This window comes from Myotis daubentonii, chromosome 10 (genome assembly GCF_963259705.1).
Source record: "Myotis daubentonii chromosome 10, mMyoDau2.1, whole genome shotgun sequence".
NCBI classification, from domain to species: Eukaryota; Metazoa; Chordata; class Mammalia; order Chiroptera; family Vespertilionidae; genus Myotis; species Myotis daubentonii.
This window is the reverse complement of record NC_081849.1, coordinates 31,277,652-31,292,536: the sequence shown is the minus strand read 5'-3', so window position 1 is coordinate 31,292,536 and position 14,885 is coordinate 31,277,652. Positions and strand designations below refer to the sequence as shown.

The following is a 14,885-nucleotide window of genomic DNA, read 5'->3' as shown; positions in this document are numbered from 1 at the left end:
TGCAAGATCCCCCCCGCCCCCCTGCAGGCAGGGACTCACCCTGACCCGTGCCTGGCACAGAGCAGGCGCTCAGTAAGGTGCTGTCCCTGCCTGGTCCGCCTCCAGGGGGGCCCGCGGGCCCACGGCCGCCGCCCCCCGCCCTCCCCAGACGGTCTCGGGATGCTGGTTTGAAATCGCGGACGTGACTGGGAGGAGCCTGGCCGCCTCGGATTTCCGCGCTGGGCCGCGCAGGGAGCCGGGGCGGCCATGGCGGAGCCCACCGTGTGCTCCTTCCTCACCAAGGTGCTGTGCGCCCACGGGGGCCGCATGTTCCTGCAGGACCTGCGCGCCCACGTGGAGCTCTCGGAGGCCCGGCTCGGCGACGTGCTGCGCCAGGCCGGGCCCGACCGCTTCCTGCTGCAGGAGGTGGCGGTGCAGGAGGGCCCCTGGGACGCCGAGGCCGAGGTGGCGGCGGGCGCGGGCGGCGGCGGCGGCCCCTCGGCCTGCAGGGTGGTGGCCGTGTCCTCCGCGCGCCTCTGCGCCCGCTACCAGCGCGGCGAGTGCCAGGCCTGCGACCAGCTGCACTTCTGCCGCCGCCACATGCAGGGCAAGTGCCCGAACCGCGACTGCTGGTGAGCGCGCGGGGGCCGGGGCGCGGGGACCGGGGCCGGGGGTGCGGGCGGCCTCCCGGACGCAGGCGGCGGCGCGACCCCCGCGCGCGGGCCTGGCCCTTCGGGCTGGAAGCGGGACCCAAAAGAGATGAGAAAGGGGGACGTGTGCCCGGGTGAGTCAGGATTGGGACTTTGGGGTTTACGCCCGAGCTCCTGTTGGGGGAGCGTTTGCGAATCCCGTCAGAGCCTTGGACCCTTTATGCAGAGGTTGCCTCTCCCCACCCAGACGCAAAGTTTTACGGCAGCTGGTCTCTCCTCTCTGGGTTTAGAAAGACCAATCTAGTCCGAGCCCCAGGAAACGGAGGGGTGGATGGATGATTTGGGAGAGGTCGCCTGACCCTGCCTTGGTTTACTCAAGCTCCCCAAAGTGGGGTGGGGGCAGGCTTTCTTTTTAACGTTGGTGGCACGTTGGTGGCTTGTGGGGATGGGCAGCTGTTTGGGGTGGAGAAGACTAGTGCACTCACCTGCAGAACAGGTGGGCACCCTCTGTCAGGGCAGGTGACTGGGGGTGGGGGACACCCTTGGCTTTAAATATCCTCATTGAAAGTGAGGATGACCCCGGGAGGGGAGTTGCATCAACCCAGCTTGCTTATTACCAGAGCCTGTTAGGCTGCAGTACCTGGTGTTCCTGTTTATTAACTTCACGTCCAAGTTGAAAGTGACCCTAGGGCCTCCTCACCTAGGCCTCTGATCCAGAGCCTTGTGTTCTAGGTCTACCTGTACCCTTTCCCATGATATCCACACACCTGTCAACATCCAAGTCCTGAAAAACCATGGGCTTTTTGGCCTCAATGAGGCCCAGCTTCGGATTCTGCTTTTACAGAACGACCCCTGCCTTTTACCAGAGGTGAGTCACCAAGGAGTCACCCTCATTGTCTGCCCAGAGGAAAAAGTCAGGGGGGAGCATGGCAGCCTGAGGTGTACCGGGGTGGGGGGTGGGGTGGCGACCTTTCTGGAGTCTCTGATTTTACTGGACTTTGATACTCAGGGAGGGATGGACCCCTGTGGTATAGAAATAATTACAAAGGCTACCGGTTTTTTGAGTGTTTACTAGATGCTAAGCAGTTTATATACTTTAGTTCCTTAATAACTTGCCCCCATTTTACAGGTGAGGAAACTGAGTCTCAGATAGATTAACGTGCCTTAGGTCACATGATAAATGGCAGATTTGAATGTAGGTCTGTCTATGAAGCCGGTGTTGTGTGAATTGCCTGTTTATGCTTTTGCCTATTTTTTTTTTTTTATGGAGGCATTTTTCTTTTCCTGTTAATTTATACAATGTTTTTAATTATATGAATTCATTTTCTGGTCATATTTGTTACAAGTATTTACCCCCATTTACTTTTTTGGCGGTCTTAGATATAAATTTTAATTGCTTCAAAGGAACATAACTCAGTTTTATACTTAAAGAGTACCCATTATAACTGCTATAATGGTGAAGTTAGTATGTTTGTAACCGTTTAGCTAGAGACAAATACTTTTTAAAAATAAAATAGTTGGATTCCTAGCTCTGGCCGATTAGCTCAGTTGATTGGAGCATTGTCCCAATGCACCAAGTTTATGGGTTCGATCCCCTATCAGGGCACATACAAGAGTCAACCAATGAATGCATAAATGGATGGAACAGCAGGTCAATGTTTCTCTCTCTCAAATCAGTATATAAATTAAAAGCCCCGGTTGGTTTATTCAGTGATTACAGTGTCATTCCATGGACCGAAGGGTCTTGGGTTCAATTTCCAGTCAAGGGCATGTGCCTCAGTTGCAAATTCGAGCCCTAGTCCTGGTTGGGCTTGTGGGGGAGGCAACCATTGGATGGTCTGTCACATTGATGTGCCTCTCTCTCCCTCTCCCTCTCCCTCTCCCTCTCCCTCTCCCTCTCCCTCTCCCTCTCCCTATTCCCTCTCCCTCTCCCTCTCCCTCTCCCTCCCTCTCCCCCTTCTCCCACCCTTTCACTCTCTCTCTCTAAAGATCAATGAAAAAATATCCTCGGGTGAGCATTAATATATATATATATATTAAAAAAATAGTTGGGCCCTAACCGGTTTGGCTCAGCGGATAGAGCGTCGGCCTGCGGACTCAAGGGTCCCAGGTTCGATTCCGGTCAAGGGCATGTACCTTGGTTGCGGGCACATCCCCAGTGGGGGGTGTGCAGGAGGCACCTGATCGATGTTTCTCTCTCATCGATGTTTCTAACTCTCTATCCCTCTCCCTTCCTCTCTGTAAAAAAGTCAATAAAATATATTTAAAAAAAAATAGTTGGAACCCTCAAAATAAAATTTTATAATAAACCACCCATTAAAAGTTGAGTTTTCTAATCTGGCCCAGTGATTCTATTACAGACACTCCCGAGTTGCCAGAAGAGGGGTGAGAGGAAGGGAGGGTGTTGGGGAGGAGAGGGTAGTTCATGATTGTGGTCCCATTTTAACTTGAGAGATGGCAGGGTCTGGAAGGGAAGAAGCCCCCAAAGCTGGAGCCTTCGGTTCAGATGGCAGAGGCGCCCGCAAGGCAGCAGCGTGTACCCTCAGGCAGCACTGGAGTCAGCCGTAGGAGCCAGGAGGTTTCTTCCTGGCGCCCATCTCCTTTCTCGTTTCTTCAGGTGTTGAAGTCAGGTTTGGTATGTCATGAGTTAGGTACATTCCAACTACGTTGCCAGGAGGGACACAATGCCTGATCGTCTTTTTTGTGTGTGAGCTTAAGAGCGATTTTATTTTATTTATTTATTTATTTTAACAGTGTTTCTTTTTTTTCTTCTTTTTTTCTTTTTTACAGAGAGGAAGGGAGAGAGATAGAGAGTTAGAAACATTGATGATGAGAGAAACATCGATCAGCTGCCTCCGGCACATCTCCTACTGGTGATGTGCCCGCAACCCAAGTACATGCCCTTGACCGGAATCGAACCTGGGACCTTTTAGTCCACAGGCTGACGCTCTATCCACTGAGCCAAACCGGTTAGGGCAAGAGCGATTTTAGGGGTGACAACCTGACCCATCCTTATGAAGGTCCCCACCAGGCGGGTCTTGGTTCACGTGGGACAGACCCAGTTTACATCAGTTGCCCTAATGTAATTATTATAGTGCTGCCTAAACAAATGCCCTTGTCTGGGTGACAAATGATCTGTTCACATTACCTGTCTAGGTTGGTTTCCCCACACAGAGGGATTTAGGTGTGTGTGATTTCCTGAAGTAGGGCTCCTCGCAAAAACTTGGTAAGATAAAATAAGAGGGAAGCAGGTTACAGGGAAGGACAAGCTACCAGCAAGGCAAAGTCAGGCTTTGAGGATTCATGGCGGGGATAGAGCTGCAATTACCCTGAAGAATTGAGGCAAAGGGCCAGCTGTTAGTACCTGCTTAGAATTACTCATTGGCTACAGACTTTGGGAAAGTAAGGTAGGTCCACAGAAGGTCAAAGTCAGAGAGAGGCAGCTGTGTGTTAGTGACAGCTGGGGAGATCTGGGATCTGGGAGGGAGTACTGTAACTACCCACCCGCCGTCCACCCAATGATTTTATAAAAAGTGCATTTTTTTTTTTTGTTAGTCCTCACCCGAGGGTATTTTTTCCATTGATTTTCAGAGAGAGTGGAAGAGAGAGGGAAAGACAGAAACATCGACATGAGCGAAACACATCGATTGGTTGCCTCCTACACATGCCGTGACCAGGGTCCGGGGCGGGGAGAAGCCTGCAAGCGAGGTACGTGCCCTTGACTTAAACGGAACCTGGGACCCTTCGGTCTGCAGGCCCAAGCTCTATCCACTGAGCCAAACCGGCAAGGGCCCACCCAACGATTTTAACAGCCATTGGTGACCGGAAGTTGTCAGTTGGAGAAATTGTCATTTATTGGCTTAAAAGATACAGTGCAAACCAATGTTTTCAGTGTTGCCTCATTTCTCTCCCAGGTCTGTCTGTGCTACAACAAAGGTGAAGCCCTGTATGGCTACTGCATCCTCAAGGACAAATGCAACAAGTTTCACGTGTGCAAGTCCTTTGTCAGGGGAGAGTGCAGGCTTCAGAAATGCAAACGGTCCCACCAACTCATCAACGCGGCATCCCTGAAGCTGCTGGAGGACCAAGGACTGAATGTGTCCAGTGTCGTTAATTTCCAGATCATCTCTACCTACAGGCACGAGAAGCTGCACAAGATGCTTGAAAATAAAGGTGAGAATGTCAGACGTAGACAAAACTCCATCACTGAGGTAGTTTTTTAAAAACACACACATATTTTTATTGATTTTAGAGAGGAAGGGAGAGGGAAAGAGATAGGAACATCAATGATGAGAGAATCCTTGGTCGGCTGCCTTCTGCATGCCCCACACTGGGAATCGAGCCTGCAACCTGGGCATGTGCCCTGATTGAGAATTGAAACGGTGACCTCCTGGTTCTTAGGTTGATGCTCAACCACTGAGCCATGCCGGCCGGGCCTCACTGATGTCGTTTTGATCTGAAGGTGAGTCTGGGGAGAAAGCACTTCAAGTGTTTAGAGCTCTGTCCTAGGGGAAGTTTGGGACAGTCAGTGTTTTATGATACAGAACTGTGATTGTAACCAAAGAAGGGAAGGGATGGAGTTATTTCCAGGGCTGCCAGCTAATGGCACCTGCCCAGTGTGTGAACAGTGTAGCTCCTTGGTAAGTTGGGGGTCAGGAGGCAGATAGGCCAGTCTTAACAGCTTCGTTAGGAAAAGAGAGGAGGGAGATGGGCCAGTCTTTTTTTTTTTTTTTTTTAATATATTTTATTGATTTTTTACAGAGAGGAAGGGAGAGGGATAGAGAGTTAGAAACATCGATGAGAGAGAAACATCGATCCAGCTGCCTCCTGCACACTCCCTACTGGAGATGTGTCCGCAACCAAGGTACATGCCCTTGACCAGAATCGAACCTGGGACCCCTCCGTCCGCAGGCCGACCCTCTATCCACTGAGCCAAACCAGTCAGGGCCGATAGACCAGTCTTAACAGCTTCGTCAGGAAAAGAGAGGAGGGAGATGGGCCAGTGACTAGAAAGGTAAGGATAATGTAAGGATGGCTTTCTTTTATTAAATTGAATTAAAGTTTTTTCTTTTTTAATTGTTAGGAAATTTTAAGCACATTACTGAAAAATTTGGATCATAGAATAAAGATAAAAATTGCAAAAGATCACTCATTCAAATGCACAGTAATTGTTACCATTTACTCGCAAGCCCTTCAGTTTTGTTACTATATGAAGACTAGTCCAGTTGTAGTCAAAGTATGTTTTGGTTTAGCACCTTAAACTGTCGCTCTATACAACATCATAACCATCATCCTATCTCAAAGCTTAGTCTGTCACTTTTTAAGGTCTACAAAGTATGATTGGTGTTCTTTTCATTGGAATGCTTTCAGGTTACTTATTCTGTTAGATTTGCCTGTAGCTGAAAATCAGTTTCAGTGGGTGGTAGACTCAGGAGAATTGTTGATGGGAAAACCATATAATTAAATCAGAGTCTCTAAGCTTTTACTATGGACTTTTCTTATGTTGGGATGGTAGTGGCCGACTTCCTAGGCAGGTAGTGAGAAGGTGGGGAGGGCTTTGCATATACCAGTGTCGGAGGCTATCTAGGGACCTTCTACTCTATATTATGTATTGTTTTGTGGCTCTCCCCTAACTATGAAATAGTTTCTTTCTGCTTGCTCTGTGTGTGTTTAATATTATATATATATTTAAATATACTTTTAAAAAAATATTTTATTGATATTTTACAGAGAGGAAGGGAGAGGGATAGAGAGTCAGAAACATTGATGAGAGAGAAACACCCATCAGCTGCCTCCTGCACACCCCCTACTGGGGATATGCCCGCAATCAAGGCACATGCCCTTGACTGGAATCAAACCTGGGACCCTTCAGTCTGCAGGCCGACGCTCTATCCACTGAGCCAAACCAGTCAGGGCTAAATATACTTTTTAAAAAATATATATATTTTATTGATTTTTACAGAGAGGAAGGGATAGAGAATCAGAAACACCGATGAGAGAGAAACATCGATCAGCTGCCTCCTGCACACCCCCCACTAGGGATGTGCCCACAACCAAAGTACATGCCTTTGACCAGAATCGAACCCGGGACCCTTCAGTCCGCAGGCCGACGCTCTATCCACAGAGCCAAACTGGCCAGGGCTAAATATACTTTTATTGATTTCAGAGAGGAAGGGAGAAAGAGAGATAGAAACATCAGTGATGAGCCGAAACCGGTTTGGCTCAGTGGATAGAGCATCGGCCCGTGGACTGAAGGACCCCAGGTTCGATTCCGGTCAAGGGCATGTACCTGGGTTGCGGGCACATCCCCAGTGGGAGATGTGCAGGAGGCAGCTGATCGATGTTTCTCTCTCATCGATGTTTCTAACTCTCTATCTCTCTACCTTCCTCTCTGTAAAAAAATCAATAAAATATATTTAAAAAAAAAAAAGAAACATCAGTGATGAGAGAGAATCATTGATTGGCTGCCTCCTGCACACCCCACACAGAGGATTGAGCCCACAACCTGGGCATGTGCCCTTCATGGGAATTGAACCTGGGACCCTTCCGTCTGCAGGCCAGTGCTCTTTCCACTGAGCCAAACTGGCTAGGGCTAATATATTTTAAATCCAGAAGACACAAACTCTCCAAATCTAGAATGTTTTTCTGAGATCTGATTCGCTGGACTAATGCTCCCAATATAACATGAAATTTAGAAATGGTAAAAGGAGTGTCTTGGGAAACCTCATCTCTTCTTTTTAGATAATTCAGCGTCTTCATCTCTTTAGATAATTCAGCGTCTTCTGTTGAGCACTCACCGGGCCTTGAGAAGCAAGGAAGACCGGTTCCTGGGGCTGCAGAAGCCCGTCCCCTGGCTTCTGCCCCTGCCCAGTCGGCCAAGAAGCCATGTGCAGGGAAACCGTGAAGGACGTCGCTGAAGTAAGCAGCAGCTCAAGAAGCTCGTCCAGTTGGAAGGTCTGGAAACAAAGCTTCCGTTTGAGCTTTATTTGCAGCTGTTCATTCATTTAATTATTTCTTTAAAATACCTACCTCACTGGGTGTCGTGAGAATGAAAGAAGAAGGAAACAAGACGTTGTTAGATTTGGAGGATAAGGTCGGAGATGAGGTTGGACCTTGAGCAGGCAAAGAGAGGGTAAACCTGAGTGCAGATGGGGTCCGTGCTGGGCCAGGCCTGGGATGGCAGCTTCGGCCTGCAGTTCCTGAGAGCTTTCCCGGGCCGGCTGGCAGAGCTCGTGTTGCCCGAGGATGCAACCACAGGCAGGTTTCGCTGACTTGCTCTGTGACCCGGCCACGTGTTTGCCTGCATGCCCATATATACAGTTTGAGTACGTCACCTTCATAAGCATCTTCTCATATTTGTTCACATTTATCACGCATCATCGTTTTTGTGCACAGATACATTCGTATATCATAGTTTTCTTAACTGCTTCCCTTATCCTGGGAAATTTTGATTCTTTCTAACAAATTTTGGAATATAACTCTTTTCTTAAAATCCACACAATATTGAATTTTTAAAGTTAGTCTTTTGCTTAGCTTATAGTTGCAAAATGATACTGTCTTTTGATTTGCATTTCTTTAGGTTTATGTGCAAGTGGATATTTTTATGTGTCTGCTTCCTGTAGGTCTTTGTTTTGTGCATTTTGCACATGCCCTTTAATTACGGGGGCCTGTAATTACCTCTTTTGTGCCAGTGTGGGATGGCCTGTAGTTAGGCTCCTTAATTTTTATGAAAGGCTGTCAGCCACACTGTGCTCATATAATATTCACCTCTTGTGGTTGCATCCTCGGGCAACACAGAGAATATAACTTTTGGGTGCTCGCCAGAGATTCCTACCTCACTTCTGCTCTGCCCTTATGAACCTTTGTCCAAAGCCCAGTTGCTATGGTTTGAAGGATGTGTAGTTCATCCATTCCTCAAAATTGTATTCATTCTTTTATGGATCAGGATGGACCATCAGAGATCTATATACCTCGCCCACTTCATGTTCACTTCCCCCTCCCTCTCCTCTCTTCCCCCACCCAGATGTCTTCATCCAGTGATGCTTAGATGTTTGGTTCTTTGTTTCCATCAAAGGGTACCACAGAGAAGCACTTTATGGAACCCTTCCCTGTGTTTGCTGTCGTCATAGCCCCACATGTCTGTGTGGAGTGTTTTTAGAAATACTTAACTGTCCTGCAATAGCATGACATTTGAGAAATAGGGGCAAGGTAGTGAGTTTTTCATAAGGCTAACTTTATTTAATTTAGAAATATTTTTGTTGTGAAGTTCTGTCTTTTGCATTGGGGGTGGTATTCAAAAAAATGTCTTTTGTAAAGGGAGAAATTGCTGTGTTTTCTCCTAATGGACAGTAAAAGTCATGCAACTTTTGTTAAACTTTTCAGTTTGGTTTTCAACAATGGTGTTTCTGAAGCCTTCACAGCTTGCATATCTTGTTTCTTCCTCCTAGATCTGATTTCTCCTGGTGCTAATTTTTAAAAATATATTTTTACGTCTTTATTATTATCATTATTTACATTATATCACTGTACTACATATATTTTTGTTGTAAGCCATCGTCAGTCCTTAATGGAAACAGTGTAGTATGTAAATGCTTATCCTTTATATTAAGAGACTTGGTACACTTTTATATTATCGTGTTTCTTTCATATATCTTTTAATTATGTGCTTATATATGAGGTTATTGACCCTTTGTAATCTTTGTTGCAATATTTTATTCAATTCTATAGTATTTCATTTTAATTTTAGTTCTTTGGTATTCATTCTGTAGAAATACTTTATGTAATTGTACCTGACGATCAGCTGTTGCAGAGTTAGACTCAGAGATAAGTTTTCTTTGGCAATTTATTGGGCCTTATGAGATGAAGCTATACATCTCTAGACTCCACAAATTCAACAGATCCTAAATTGAAGGATTACGTTTTCTCCAAGCTGTTCTTTCCCCTTCCCCTTTTCTTTTTAATTTTGGAGTTTTTACCATCTAATGAGTTAAGCCCCCAAAACTGCAAAGTGCCCCAATACTCTTCTCTCTCCTTGTTCCCAGTGTCAAATTGGTTACCTAATGTTGGAGATTATTTTCCCCTCAAAAATCTCTCAAATTTTTATCCTTCTCTGTGCCTTTCTTCACATTCCCTATACACTGCCTTGTTTAAAACCCTCGTCACCTCTTACAGAACTCAGCGGTTTTCAAGTTATGTCTTGCGAGTGTCTTGTGGGAGGTGCTAGGTTACGCTCCTTCAATGGTGGTTGCCCCATTTTAATTGTTAATGTAATAGACTTTTGTGGATTTCATTGATCTCCTTACCACCCTTCTCTCCCTCTGCCTTCCCTTCTGCTGCCTGGTTGATCTTTTGAAATCCAGTCCTAATCATACTGCTTTTTCCTGCCGTTACCTTTATTGGTCCCCATTATTGGTCCCCATCACGTAGGGACGAGTCATAAACTCAGACAGCTACAGGGACCAGAAAGGTGAGTTAATGGATGCAATGAGCTGGATAAGAGGAAGCGGGTAAAGAGGAAGTGCTGTGGCAAATTGTCCCGTTGAAAAGGGGCCACTGCCTCTCGTTTTCATGTGGGAACTTGGTCCAGTTTGTCAGATTGTCCATTTTGACAAAAGAAGCCAGAAAGCCAGATTTTCTGATCTTTAAATATTAAGTTTTTAAAATGCAGGCTGATATTGTGTGTACTGACCTACTTGTGGTTTTGGAAGGGGCTGTTTGATCCTGTGCCTCTGCGTTTGTAAGTTCCCTCCCTCTCGGTGTCACCCTTCCCTTCACCTGCCTGAAAACCTGGTAAAATTAGATTCTTTAACCCTTTGCGGTCGTATTAAATTTGGACATGGGTGTCGTACTGGTCGAAATTAATTTCCATTGAAAGAGCAGTGATACATAACATGCAAGATTGTGAAGGATAAACAAGATTTATTAATTCTTTTTTGGAACTACGTCACTACTAGTAGAATCACTACAAACGTTGTCACTTTCTACGTCAGAGTCAGTATTCAAGGTGCCAAAATAAAACTCTTCATCGTTACTTTCAGATTTGCAGTACACTTCTTTCGGTAACTTTCTTTTTGCCATTTTGGAGTATTATTTTGAAATATCTTAACAAGCGAGAATGTCTAATTACAGTTAAACGTAATTTGTAAAGCTTTATTTGAAATTCTGCGAAGTAGCTCTGAAGCTTGTCGATTTCTTCACTCTCAAAAGGCGACTGACTCGCCACGGTGTTTTGCATGGCGAGTGTGGAACGACCGCATTTGTTTATATTGAGTTTCGATATCTCCGATGTGTGGGGGCAGTGTTTTGGTTCGTGACAAGGTCGCTTAGACACTTAAGAGCTTTCAGAGAAATTATGAACTGATACATGAATGAATAGAGTTAAGATTCGTACGGTTCCTTGCTGTGGTGGCTGAGAGCAGACATACGACCGGAACGGTAAAAAAGCTTTGGTGGCTGAGAGTAGACAAACGACCGCAAAGGGTTAAATGCTGGGTTAACCTTTCCTGACCCCAAGAGAGTTCTCAGCTCTCTTGCATAGCACTTACTTCCTTACATTGCAGTGCCTTGTGCTTTTATTCCCTAGCTTTGAGCAAAAACATTATTTATTCTTCTTGGCAATTCTAACACTTGGTAGTTAGATATTTTTGCCATATAACGAGTTAAACTCTGCATTTGAATCAATTGAATCAGCATTATATTGGTCTTCATTGTTCTTTTTTCTTCCCACATATATATTTTTAATTTTCAAAAAAATCTTTTTCTCCCTAAGGAATGTGTTACATAAGGTGTAAAGATCTTTTTAATGCTTCAATTTGAATTGTCTAGGTCTAAAATGAACACTTTAAGAAAATATTTGTCTTTTAGTGAATTGCCTTTGTGCTAACAGCATTTAGTTTTTTTCTAAAATCATAGCTGCAAAAATATTTGTCTTATGTATCTATTTTCTGTTAAATAAAATTGTGATAAAAAGATATTTTTTGATATTTCTTCATTAAATATTAAGTTAATTATTAGTTTTAAACAAATATTATCTACTTAAAGGAAATAACAGCTATTGTTTGTTAGAAACTTTTAGTAGGAATTGGTATCTTTTAATATAATCATATATTTTTATCATTTAAGTCACCCAATATTATATTAATGGCTTTCACTATATTAAAACATCCTTAAATTCTGAGTAAACTCTACTTGATTATGGCATTATATTCTTTTGATGTATTTTCCCCCAATTAGTAACTTTTATTTTAAGTGTGTACATCTTTACATTTATAAATAAAATTCATTTATATTTTATATGTGTATATAGTAATTTTTTTGTTTTTATTGATATATATTCAAAGTATAATTTTTTTCTGAGGGTTGTTTTGAGTTTTTGTAAACTGATTTGTAATGTCATTAATTTTTTCCCAGCTCTTTTGAGAAATAACGGACACATAACATGTGGAAGTTTAAGGTGTGCAAGGCTATGATTTGATGCATGTATACTTGCAAAATGATCACTACACTGAGGTTAGGTAGCACATTTATCACCTCACATTCAGTAGGAGGCAAGCAGGAAGCAGCCAATCAATGTTTCCCATAGATGTTTCTGTCTCTCTCTCTTCCTCTTTCTCTAAAAACTCAACAAAAACATTTTAAAAAGATATATCATTAAGATAGGTTAGGTTAGGCCACATTAGCAAACAACCATTATATCTCATGACACAGCAATAAAGATTTACTTTTCACTTGTGCTCATCATGGTTAGTTTCAGTTACGTTCCATGTCCTTTTCACTTTGGGACCCAGTTTGACAGAGTAGCCCCCATCTGGACCAGTGCTGGTGTCGGCAGGAAGAAACCTCAGGCTGGCTCTTACAGGGTCTATCTGTTCTCATTGCATTGGTCATGTGGCCACCCTATGCACAGCAGGACTGGAACATATAATCCTACATGGAGAGGTAAGGCAGGTCACATGGCCAAACCTAATGTCACTGGGCAAAGGCGATAATGCGCCTTCAGAAGGCAGCAGTAAATATCATTAACTATATAATATAGTCACCCACAGGAGGCAGCTCAGACAAGTGGTCTTCCTTGTGCTGCCATGGGGGTGGGGGGCAGTTCCCTTTAAGAATGCTAAGAATTTCTGATGTTGGCATACATTTACGGCTTCAACTGAGATGTGCTAAACACTGACAATAAGCTGACAATGGAGGCAAAACAAGTTACTGCAGAGTTCTTGTTCTGGCCAGCAACTGGAGGGACCCAGACCAGCACAGAGCACCTGGTTCAGGAACGGCTTGGATGTGGGGCAGAGTGGCTAAATCGTTCAGGCTGGGTGAACCAACTGTGCCTGTGTGCCTGGGACTGAGGGGTTTTCCTGAACAATGCCAGGCACAGCAGGACAACTGGTCACCCTACCATAGGTGCTCTTCAGGCTGCCCCTTTTTTCAGCAATGGCTTCTTGTGAAGCTGGATTGAGGAGGTAGGTTGATTCATTGTGTAGCATTTATAATCCCTGATTGAATCAGCAAAGTATGGGAAGGTGTGTGTGTGAGCACCTGTGCCTTTATCGGGGAAGGAAAAGCTCATTTTGTGGGAATAGATATTGCTTATGATTCACCCAATGAGGCAATTGATGCTACTTGTAAATCGCCACAGGCAATCCACACGGAAACAGACATGCCCTATAAAAAGCCATAATATGGTTGATGGTTGATGCCACTCCATGCCTCTGGGCCTCACTTTGCTTCTAAGACAATAGGGCAGCGACAGCTGGCAGATAGCAGGCCAAGATCTTGAGACACCCTCACTTGTAACCACTGAATGTCAAAGGTTTACAGCAAAAGGACTTCATCGCAGACCTGTGCACCATCCCTTCCCCTAATCCCTGCTGTAGTCACCAGCTGTGTGATAATTTTCTCATCCACCCTCTGCCCTGAGCCTCCGTGTGCACCAGCCACTGCCACTCAGTTTATGGAGGAAGGTGTCCCCTTCCATGGACTTCCGAACCACCTTGGCCCTGATTGTTTGCATTCTGGTCCGCCTGGCCCTGCCCATCGTTCTATGGCACGAAGGAAAATGTTGGCTGAATTTCAGAGGTGTACTTCTGCTCTTACAAGTTCTCCAGATAAGACAGTTGGTCCGTCCATCTCTTGCCACTCATTCCACTTGGGGGTTGGTGAATAACAAGACCGTATACTTTTCCCATTGAGAATGTACTCACCACCTGTTGACTGACAGGACTGCTATTTCAGCTCTAAGATCTGTACTAAGTTAGGTCAACCCTTACAAGGGGGTGGATTCCAACCAGTGTGGGTTATATACTCCAGGGGCCTCCCATGGGCGTGACTGGGAAGAGGCCAAATTAAGACATCAGTGAACTTGTAGGCACTGTTCCCTTTTTTTGTCTCTGAGAAGAGATTTATATTTGCCCTATAAAATCTGTATCTTTGACATATGAAAGGCTTATATCTGCTGCCCAATCTTCTGCAACGAGAAGACAAAACAGGATTTGTCATATAAGCGTCTGGGTATTTGGCTCATTTAGAGGTCAGAGCTCATCTCTTCACCTCCCATAACTATGTACATCAGAACTAACTATAAGTTGGAGATGAAGACAACCAAAGTCCATTTTCTCACATTCGGAAATTTCTATATTTTTACCTGATCTTGGAGGATGGGTGTGTATTGAATATATTAAGTTTTATTTTTTCTGCCCTGTGGCTTCCCTATCAAGCTGCTATTGATCTATAAACAAATATGTAAGTGCATTAGAGGTGTTCGTTGTTGGTAGAACCATGAATAAATTTTTCTGTAATTTGAATAATCACAATGTAAATGATCTATTTTGGGAGTTAGGAATGTCTATCTAAATATATGTCATATATAAATGTATGTAGTATGTTTTATATGACATATATAAACTAATATATATGGACATCTCTCTATATATAATGCATTATATAGAGAGGTCGAGCATCTTTCTTCCTCTTCTTTATCCTCCCCACCCTCTGGATTCTCTGATTCTCACTCCCAGTAGGCTAAAAACTATCTGCTCACAACTTTGTTCACCTGTCAATTCCTTCATTTTTTGGCTCTATTTTTCCCCCCAATTACATATTTATTTATATATTTACTAGAGGCCTGATGCACAAAATTCGTGCAAGGGGCTCGGCCCTCGCAGTCCCGGCTTGCATCAGCCCTCGCAGCCCAATCTTCGTCTGGAAGGTCATCTGGAATGTTGTCTGGAAGGTTGTCTGGCTGTCTGATCTAATTAG

The 14,885-nt window shown here is 44.6% G+C and overlaps 1 protein-coding gene across 4 annotated transcripts; it reads left to right on the top strand.

The window, feature by feature from the left end:
• The first annotated feature begins 105 nt into the window (after positions 1-105).
• ZC3HAV1L (zinc finger CCCH-type containing, antiviral 1 like) lies at positions 106-12,138 on the top strand. 4 transcript variants are annotated; one of them, XR_009454710.1, is made up of 5 exons: positions 106-611; positions 1,362-1,497; positions 4,544-4,802; positions 7,397-7,583; positions 12,039-12,138. XR_009454710.1 is itself a non-coding variant. In XM_059711920.1 (5 exons), exons 1-5 carry the CDS (start codon positions 247-249, stop codon positions 12,095-12,097), a joined length of 945 nt encoding a protein of 314 aa, XP_059567903.1. In that variant the 5' UTR covers positions 106-246. The 4 variants fall into 4 exon arrangements, 2 of the variants coding, with proteins under 2 accessions (XP_059567903.1, XP_059567902.1); XR_009454709.1 differs by lacking the exon at positions 12,039-12,138 and adding an exon at positions 11,108-11,826 and having other exon boundaries at positions 7,397-11,063; XM_059711920.1 differs by having other exon boundaries at positions 7,397-7,519; positions 12,036-12,097.
• Positions 12,139-14,885: the final 2,747 nt, after the last annotated feature.

Coding starts and splice junctions, on each gene's coding strand:
- ZC3HAV1L (XM_059711920.1), top strand. CDS start 247: ATGGCGGAGCCCACCGTGTGCTCCTTCCTCACCAAGGTGCTGTGCGCC. Junction 612..1,361: donor TGCCCGAACCGCGACTGCTG/GTGAGCGCGCGG, acceptor CTTGTGTTCTAG/GTCTACCTGTACCCTTTCCC. Junction 4,803..7,396: donor CAAGATGCTTGAAAATAAAG/GTGAGAATGTCA, acceptor TCATCTCTTTAG/ATAATTCAGCGTCTTCTGTT.